This window comes from Lontra canadensis, unplaced genomic scaffold, assembly GCF_010015895.1.
Source record: "Lontra canadensis isolate GAN:19392208 unplaced genomic scaffold, GSC_riverotter_1.0 scaffold25, whole genome shotgun sequence".
Lineage (NCBI taxonomy): Eukaryota > Metazoa > Chordata > Mammalia > Carnivora > Mustelidae > Lontra > Lontra canadensis.
In genome coordinates, this window is record NW_022631019.1 from 441329 (window position 1) to 451000 (window position 9672).

The 9672-nt window shown below is 54.4% G+C and overlaps 1 protein-coding gene across 5 annotated transcripts; it reads right to left on the bottom strand.

The window, feature by feature from the left end:
• Positions 1-1309: 1309 nt before the first annotated feature.
• On the bottom strand, positions 1310-9346 carry CCNL2 (cyclin L2). Of its 5 annotated transcripts, none has more exons than XM_032863135.1 (11): positions 9024-9338; positions 8669-8743; positions 8382-8491; positions 7486-7606; positions 6245-6309; positions 3655-3754; positions 3350-3454; positions 3124-3265; positions 2177-2288; positions 2000-2092; positions 1310-1846 (listed from the first exon to the last, which is right to left on the bottom strand). In XM_032863135.1, exons 1-11 carry the CDS (start codon positions 9315-9317, stop codon positions 1492-1494), a joined length of 1572 nt encoding a protein of 523 aa, XP_032719026.1. In that variant the 5' UTR covers positions 9318-9338; the 3' UTR covers positions 1310-1491. The 5 variants fall into 5 exon arrangements, 4 of the variants coding, with proteins under 4 accessions (XP_032719026.1, XP_032719027.1, XP_032719028.1 ...); XM_032863136.1 differs by having other exon boundaries at positions 2177-2285; positions 9024-9337; XM_032863137.1 differs by lacking the exons at positions 6245-6309; positions 7486-7606; positions 8382-8491; positions 8669-8743; positions 9024-9338 and adding an exon at positions 5662-5675.
• Between the last annotated feature and the right edge of the window lie 326 nt (positions 9347-9672).

Below are 9672 nucleotides of genomic sequence, written 5' to 3' on the forward strand. Positions count from 1 at the left end.
ACAGCCCTAGGCTCGGCCTCTCCCTCGAGGCGGCCAGAGAACTACATTTCCCACAATCCTAAGGGACACCCCCGTGCGCCTGCGCGGCCCGACCTCGCAGTATGTCCCGAACAGCCAGTGGCCAGTCGCCCAGGGCGAGCGGAAATGGCGTTGGCGCCCGCGGCGGAAGTAGAGGGGCCACGAAGCGGCCGGTGCCGGTGCCGGTGCCGCACCGGGGCAGGGGAGGAGTCCCTGCCGTGGCGCCGGTGGTGCGCGGAGTACACGGGCCGTGCGGAAGCCGACGAGCCCCGTCCTGTGCCGTAGGGGGGTGGGGGTGCAGACCCGGAAACCGCAGGCAGACCCGTTGCGGCTGTCCTGGGCGCCCCCGCCTTCGGTCTGGCTGAGTTTGCGGGGACAGTGGACGCTTCTGCCCCGGGGCCTTTCGGGAGCTGCCGCCCGGGCTCCGAAGTAGAGGGGTCTGCTAAGGCGGCCGCGAGCCCCCTGGACTGCAGGTGCTGGGCCGCGCTGACCCGCCCACCCCCTCCCCAGAACCCACCCAAGGGCGCCCACCGCCCAGGGCTGCTTGCCGCTGTCCCTCAGAGCCGCTCTGGCCTCTCCCAACCCTCCCTCCCTGCCCCCCAGGAAGCCGCCTGGGTCCCAGCTCAGGCTCAGAGCAAGCCTTCCACGAAGAGCAGCCGCACAGCTCGGTATAGACCCCAACACTTTAATGAGATCAGAGGCCGCGGTGCAGACTGGCCACTACGACAGGGGCTGCAGGCCGTGCACAGAACAAGCAAGCAGGACAACAAACCACACATTCTGGAATGTCCAAATGTCCTGAGTAGAGAGAATTGTTTATTTAACCACGTAAAATGCATATATAGGAAACTTCTCTATTTGGGAGCTGGTGGCCTGCACTCAGCATCGCACAGATAAAAATATACGACTTTCAACACAGATCTAAATACCTTCACATTTTAAAAATCAGAATTCTCTACACAAGTTTTAAGCTGACAATTCAAGTTCTGAGTTCTCATGTATAGCTTTAACTTGTAGTAAACACATGTTTATTTACAGGGTGAATGGACAATAAGGGGCGATTAAGGCCATTTTCTCACTGTGAAACACTGCAAAATATGTACATAAGTACAACCTAATATAGGCAAAGGTTCTAAAAGTCATTTTCTTGGTTTAACGTAATTGAGTATTGGTATGGGAGTGAAGACACAGCCTGTCATTAGCACCAAGCCACACCACCAGGATGTACACATCTGCTTCCACAGGGCTGCTGCTGAGGTGGGCCCTGTGCTGGCACGAGGAGTGTGCGCTGTACCCAGGCGCGCTGTGCCCAGGCCGGCCTAAAGGGCACCTCGCCGGCCTCTTGAGTCCATCTCCAAATTCATCACAAGGTCCAGAGTCAACATCCATTTCCAAAGAGCCGCACCACAGGGCTGGCCATGCCACAGTGCGCACACCAAGGGTCAAAGGGCAGCGCTCTGGGAGCCCAGTGCCTCACCTCCGATGCCTGCTGTGCCCAGGGTGATCCCGCTCGTAGCGATGGCTTGTTCGCTCGTAAGACCGGGAACGCTCCCTGCGCTGATCTCTATAGTAATGACTTTTCTTCTTATACTTCCCGGAATTATCTGCCCGCTCCCGGGAGCGGCTTCGAGAGCGAGAGGAGCTCCGACTCCGGGACTTGTGTGGCTTCTGGGTGGGGTACTTGCAGTCCTTAGACTTCCGGTAGCTCCTCACCTTGGAGCCTTTGTAGGGAGCGCCTCTGTGCGCCTGTCTGGGTGGGGAGTCACTCCTGCTCCGTGAACGGCTCTGCGACTTGGACCCGCCAGACGTGGAGCCGCTGTCACTTTTTCTGTGAGGAAGGACAGCACCACCGAACAGGTGACCACTCACTCCAACCACCCCGGAGTCAGAAGTGACTTTCCCGTGAGGGGCAGCCACCCTGGGGAAAACATCCCTTGTCAGGGGCAGGCGCCCCCACCCCCGCAACCTGAGTAGCACGTACCTCCTCTTAGGAGAAGCAGATCGTGATGGGGACCTTGAGTAGCTCTGCTCTCGACTCCCGCTCCGACTTCGACTCCCTCGCCCCTTTGGCAAACTACAAACAAATGATGGGAGCAGTTACAGGCTTCAAGTCTCTCCAGCCAACCCCAAAGGCCTACTGGGGTGCTTGGGTACTCACCCATTCACTGGGCTGTCAGCCTTGACTTTCTTCACACCCTCCATTTTCCTCTTGGCATTCTTCACAGAGAGTGGGGAAGGCTTGTTTCCTTTACTTTCTTTTGGGGATTCTGCTAGAATCAAATACAAGTTAAAACCTAACCACCAAGAAAATGTTCTGATAGAAAACACATTAGCAGAATAAGATAATACTAGGTCTATGGGACTTACGGAGACTCCCTGTTCCCAGCCTGGGACTCAGAAGCTAAACCTGCCCCCAAAAGACACAGAAAAAGCCACCTGTCTCACTTTCCCTCAGGGATTGGAGATGTACACCATGCTTAACTCTAATATGACCCGAAGACACACTCTACTACCCCGGATTTATAAAATTTTCATCAGAAGACAAGTTAATCAGGTGGGCCAGGTTTAAAAAAAAAAGGCATTTTTGAAAGCCTGTCCACGTCCCTTGCTAATGAACATGTTAAAACAAGGGGAGCCTGGCTGGCTCACTTGGTGGAGCCTGCAATTCCTGATTTCTCAGGGTTTTAAGTTTGAGCTCCACATTGGTTGTAGAGATTACTTAAAAACAAAATCTTGGGGGCGCCTGGGTGGCTCAGATGGTTAAGCGTCTACCTTCAGCTAGGGCCATGATCTCAGGGGTCCTGGTGTCAAGCCCCACATTGGGCTCCCTGCTCAGTGGGGAGTCTGCCTCTCCCTCTCTCCCCTAACTTGTACACAAGCACTCACTCTCTCTCTCTCAAATGAATAAATAATATCTTAAAAAATAAACAAAAAGAGAAAGACAATATAAAAACGATCCAAACTCCTTTAGGGGGACTGCTCTCACTTCAAAAATCAGCAGATGTCCGCTGGGGACCCTGGTGCCTGCAGACCGCTCAGGCCAGCAGCAGACACAGTTCCAAGAGAAGCCTAGCAGACAGGAGGCCCACACCCCCTCACACTCACCCAGCTTGGGGGCGGGTGAGAACCCCGAAGTGCTGTCCAGAACCCGGGGGCCGGCGGGCAGTAGGCCCTTGGCTTGGGCCTTGGCCTCCTCCATGGCGCGCCTTCTCTTCTCAACTTCACTTTCCAGGTGTGTCAGATCAACCTATAGGAATCAAAATCCGAAACAATTCAGAGCCGGCTTCTAACGAAATACAAATGTGTATGTTATACGAAAACAACACAGAACCTTTTTCCGAGTGTAAAGCTGCAGGATTTTCAGGCAGATCTCTTGAATTTCTTCTTCAGTTGCTCCAAACAGAAGAAACCAATGGGGACGATTGGGCAGAGGAATCTGTGAACACAAACACCATCCTTGTGAACACTTTCCTGCGTGGCCAACAAGATGGCAATAAAAAATACGCCTTGCTGGTCACCGAGAGACAGGCTTTTTCTTGGCATACGTGAGCATAATCTGAAAAACACTACGCAGAAGTTGTCTGGAGGCTGGAGAAAGCAGCAGACCAGGACCCCCTGCGGGAGCACAACACTGACCTCCAGCGTCCGGGCAGCAAGATAAATGCAGGCACAGGCGATGCTCTCAGGCTGGAACCTCACGAAGACGTCTGTGCGGAGGCTGTCGTTCATGTAATTCCTGAAAACCAAATGCAGGGAAGACTGCAACGCCCCGGGCACCCCCAGGAAACCCGTGCGCGCCACCTAGATCCAACCACTACTCTACGCCGTCTACTCCTAGGCTTAGAGCTACACAGTCCTGTGAGGCTCAGGATTCCTGGAGAGACATTCTAGCTGCTTTCTGTGACTAGAGGACAGGAAAACAGGGAAATGACTGGGACAAAAGATCTAAAAAGCTGGCTGAATGTCAGACAACACATGTTGCTATGAAAGAGAACCGACTTTAACTTTACTTTTCCCTCAACTTCTGGCTGTTCTCGTGCAGAGCACAATGCCTCAGAGAGAGAATGTCTACTGTAGTGGCTGAAATGTACTTGAGGGAAGAAATCTAAAGGCCCAAAATCCATAGTGCAGAGAAACATGCAAACTCAAATGAAGGGGCTGAGCAGGCAGCCTGCGGGCGGGGGCTCTTCTGTGACAAGCCGTCCTCTTGCATCCCTTTTCCTTGAAGAGGCGCTCAGGGCCTGGCCCTTCTCCTTCCATGAGGGAGTCCACTTGGAAAGGGAAAACACCCCTGGGCGCATGGGAACATCAGGCAGAGGAAGGCTCAATGCCCAAAGGGAAGTCCTCTTCTCAGGCTTATCAAAGAACCGTTTCCAAATTGTCCCATTTCAATAACGAGTCTTAAAATGAACATTCATAAAATCAGACAAAAGCAACAAAACACTAGAAGTTTCATCATAATCAATACATTTAAAAAACATTATGGTACTTTAGAAAATATAAAAATACAAAACATTTGCATTTTTTAAGTTTAAGGGTTTTAAAATTGGCTACATTGTCAACATTTTCTTTTAGATATTATTTGTCTAGGATTTAATAGCCCAAAATCAGGATCTCATATTAATTTCATCCATATTGCAAAAACAACAGATTAATTCCATGAGGAAACAGTCGAACAAATGATACATTTGCTGCTCCTAACACACCCCACTACCGCAAGCCTTAGCGTCAGGCCACACCCACAGGGTAGCCAAGTCCCACTGTGTGGTCTGACTCGACCCACCCCCACCCCCACCCTGGTAACTCTGCCCTAAGCCCTGGAGAAGGCGACAGACAAACCCACTCAGATCTCTCATCTATTCGACACATGCCAACCCGCGGCGCCCGGCTCTGGAAGCTCTTGCCCCAGGCATGAAGAGAAAATCAAGGAAAAGACCTACACAATGGCACCAAGGCCGTAGGTCTCAGATCATTGCAAAGTGAACAGTTGAAACGCTTCATAGACAGAAGCATCAGTAACTTCTTTGGCTCTAATAAGTTTTCAGCACTCAAGTAGTGACAACATTAACTTTTAAATCCTAAAAACAAAACAAAGTCCTTGAAATGTGTATTTAAACTTACTGCTTATCTAAGTTACAATATGAAGTGTCCATGAAATAATGTAAAGATGCACACCTTTTACTAGAATGTGTCAACATGTAGCTGTTGAGAGGAGCAACTTTAGGACTTCCAGGAATAATGACATGATCCCATACTGAAGATAAAACTTAGCCAGGGCATGTCATTCAGTCTGAATTCCCATCAGCCAATTCTGGTAGTTTTCCATAGATTTTTTTTTTTTTTTTTTTTTTTTTGAGAAAGGTACTGCATCTTTATTGCACAAGTACAGCAGTTTTAAAGGGACAAAATTCAAGTCAAGACAGTTAACTCTAATCAATACAATTACCAAAGCACGACAGAGGATTAACAAGAAGCACAACCGTCAGAGAACCACAGCAGCAGTCGGCCAGCACTATACTATCGTGCGCATACCACCATCTAGAGCCAGCCTTCGGTGGAGAGCCTGCACGGGATTGGCTGAGGACGGCCGCTGTCCCTGCACCAAAGCGCTTGGACAGTAGAGGAGAAGTCTTAGTCACTTACCCTCAGAGGCTACCCTTTGATTGAAAGAGTACAGAAAAGAAAAGTCAAAATAGGTTCTCTATTAGATATGGCATAGCACCAGACAATTCAGGCAGCAAAAATATGACCCTTACAGACTTAACTCCGTGGAAGAAAATTCACAAACACCCAGCACTACTACTTCAGGCTTCATTTCTAACATACGCATTGTAAAAACCAGTCCCCAGATAAACTTTATCCTAACCCTTTCTCCCACAGGATCCTCTTTAACAAGAGGCAGTTAGAAGCAACTTCCAAGGAGATACAAGACCACTACATCGACACTGGCACCTGTGGGGAAGATCCCAATGTGCCAAGTCAATAGCCCTCAAAGGGAAGCCCAGTGAAAGCTCTCCTGGAAGGCTGGGGGTGCACCTTACCGTCAGACTAGTGCCTGATATTTTGGGAGGCTGGTTAGAATTTACATAGCAGGAACACTGGGCACTCAGACAACTCCAGCCCACAACCGAGTCATGGGACCGACTACCCACTGCCCAAGTGCCTCAAATCAACATATTCCTGCACTGCCCTTGCTGGTCTCATAAAACAAGGAAGGTCAACTCACCATGAGGTCTGGACCAGGTGCTGGTTACGCTCACACTCTAACACCTGAAGGTACATAACGATTATCTGGAAGATACAGGTCAGGCAGTTATTACCAAGAACCTTGAGAACCCAAAATCCAGATCTTGAGAGCGTCCATGCAGTAAATATGAGCCACAGGCTAGATCCTGGGGCGGGGGGGGGGGGGCTCCTGGTCATACGCCCGGTGCACAGCTCAGCTGGAGGGGAGATTTTGCTGACAGACCCCGCTACCTTCTTTCGAACCCAGGCTGCACCCACAGCAAAGGCGGCCAGACTTTCCATGGCCATCCCAAGGCTGTTCTCATTCTCATCTTCGACATAGTTTCCACAACTGAGATCTGCTTGTCCTAATCATCTCTGTACCCTAATCACCACCTTACACAAAACACGTTATGAAAGTACTTCCGGCAAATAAATAAAAGCTCTAAGTCTACAGTAACTTATCAAGAATTTAAATTAATGCCAGAAAGTCAAACAAGCGAGAGACAAAAGTTAGGAAGAAATTCAGCAATAAAAAGGGAATACAAGTAAAAGTTCAAATTCCAATCTTTTTTTTCCTTTTTTTAAAGAAGTTTACGGGGGCACCTGGGTGGCTCAGTGGGTTAAAGCCTCTGCCTTCAGCTCATGTCATGATCTCAGGGTCCTGGGATTGAGCCCCGCATTGGGCTCTCTGCTCAGCGAGGAGCCTGCTTCCCCCCCCCACCGCCCATCTGCCTGCCTCTGCTTACTTGTGACCTGTGTCTGTCAAGTAAATAAATAAATAAGATCTCTGAAAAAATAAAAAATAAAAGAGATTTATGTGTCGCACAGCAGGTTCCCAGGGTACTGGACGGCAGGTGCTCCTCAACTGTCATGTGCCGCTTCAGTTCGTTTCCGAATAAAGGGCTCAGAAGCCTTCCAATTCCCCCAAAAGAGAAAATACGCTACCACTAAAGCAACGTTAGAAAACGAGGTGTTGAGAAAGGAAAACATAAATGGACAGATTCCATCTTTACAAATTCACCACTATTCTTTCTGAAAGCGCAAACTTCAAAGACCCCATTTTCAAACCCTTGAAAACATAGTTAAAGTTCACAGGGAGCTCAAAGACCACCACAAACAAGAAACCGGCTTTAGACTTTGGCCATACACCGGGAACCCACAGTCACTGCTCTTCAACGCTTTCAATCTGGGTGAGAGCCGGGCGCCCAGTGGCTCCCCAGCGGCCGGGCACATACCCACCTTGTGAGGGTGCTTCACGTGGACACAGAAACCCAGCTCTTTGAGAACTCGTCTTTCTGCCTTTATAATCTGATTCTTTAAGTTAACATAATCTTGATCCAACAGCAGAGGGACAGGTTTCCTGCACAGACAAAGCACACGTCCGTAAGAGTCGAATCCAACAATGCCTTTCGAATCCCAATGACCTCCACATGGTGAAATCCACTGTAAGCACCGCCATACACATGCAGCTTTAACAAAACCGGAGCGGCTTCCTCAAACCCCCGCGCCGACGGGCTAGGCTCCTTCCCTCGCCGCAGGTCGGAGCGTATCGGCTCGGAGCGTCTCGGCTGTCCGCGTCGCCGCACGAGATCCAAGGGCACCAACCCCGGCTCACGACCCACGCGCACGCGCTCCGAGTGGGTGGAAGCCAGGACCCGCGGCGAGCAGAACGTTCCAGCAGCCCGAGGCTCTACTCCCCGAAGGCCGTCGTCCCTTCACGTGAGGATCAGGCTGTCCAGGCAGCGGCTGTCAACCAGGGGCAGCGGGGCCGGAGTCGCTGCCGGCTGTCGCGACTGCCAAGCGGACCGCTAGCGCCTAGTTTCCGGAAGCCGGGGCGCGGCTCCACGTCCCACCGCGCCCGAGACCTCCCCACGGCGAAGCACCATCCAGCCCAAAACGGTGCGGAAGTGCGAACCCAGCCCCAGCTCGGCGACAGGCTGGGCAAGGGGGACCCGCCGAGACAAAACCGCAGGCCCCGTTCCCGCCCTCTTCGCTGCGGCCCCCGCGCGCGCCCAGCAGCGGCCCGACACCGCCCGGACGAGGCCGCACGGCTCACAGCCCGGGCCCCGCTCGGAAGCGTCTGCCAGCGCAGCCACGACAGCGGGGGACGGACGTTCAGCACGACGGACACTCACTTCTTCTCCCTCAGATGCCGCAGGCGATGGAATACGTTGATGACGTCCCGGATCCGCCGCGGGGCCTCCTCTATCTTGGAGGCCAGGTGCACGCACGCCATGGACACATGCTGGAACGCAAGCACCGCAACGCACGCGTGTGTCCCTCCGGCCGAGCGCGACGGACGGCGAGAGCCGCGGCGCTGAGACCGCCCTGCGTCCGCGGCGCGGGGACGCCCCCCACCCGCCGGGCCGGCAGCCGGGGGTCCCCTCCGTCACTCCCGCAGGAGGCCGGAGAAGGCCCTTACCTCCATGGAGTGCTTCACGAAAGACTTGGTGTAGAAAAACCGCTGGAACAGCACCTGCCCGGTGGCCATCGCCACCTGCAGAAGAGCAGCGCCGCCGTCATTCCCCAGAGCACGACCCAGAGCCTCGCGGGGAAGCCGCTCGTTTCGCGCGGCGGACACAGAGCCGGACACCAGGACGGTCGGCAGGCCCTCAAAGGGTCTTCGAGCCCCGCCTCGCCCCCAAGGACAGCAGCGGTGAAACCCGGGGCCGGGGGCGGCGCTGGCCCGGACCCCGCCGCCAACAAAGGGCCCGGTCGCCTCCCCCAGCGCCGGCGCGGCGGTTACCTCGACCCGAGGCTCGCGGCCGCGCCCTCACCTGCGGCAGGCGGAGCAGGATGCCGGCCGCCTGGATGAGCTCGCAGCCCACCACGCGGAGGTCGGTCTCCGTGTCGGTGTCAAGGCCACTCGACATGGACGGCGTGAAGCGGAGCTTGTCGTCAGGCAGGAGGCAGTTCTCCAAGGTGATGAGCACGCCGGAGTACAGCCGGTCCCCGATCAACATCCCCTGCGACCCGGGGGCTGCGCTCCCCGAGCCCGGAGTGCAGGCCGCTGCGGCGGGGACCGCCGGGCCCGGAGCCCCGGCAGCGACCGTCGCCGCCGCCGCCGCCATTTTGTGCCGCCGACTCCCCTTCGGGCTTCTTCCCGGCAGGGCGGCTCCTCGCGACGCACTACGGCCGCGACCGCCCCGCCCCCCCGCGTATCATTGGTTCGCTCTGCGGGCGGCCCGGTGCCGCCTTGCCGCGATTGGCTGGGCGACCTACCCGTCAGCGTCGCGGCTGGCGTCGACGCCGTAGCTCTGAGCGGGCGGGGGCGGGCTCGTTACCCAGAGGGCCCCGCGGCACCCGGATGGTCCAGAGGGCCACAGCCCGACCCGGAAGCACTACGGCGGGTGCCCGCCCCGGGCGCCCTTAGACTCCGGTCTTCCCACTGCGGCCGTACTCTCAGCGCGGAGACCCGGCCGCTCG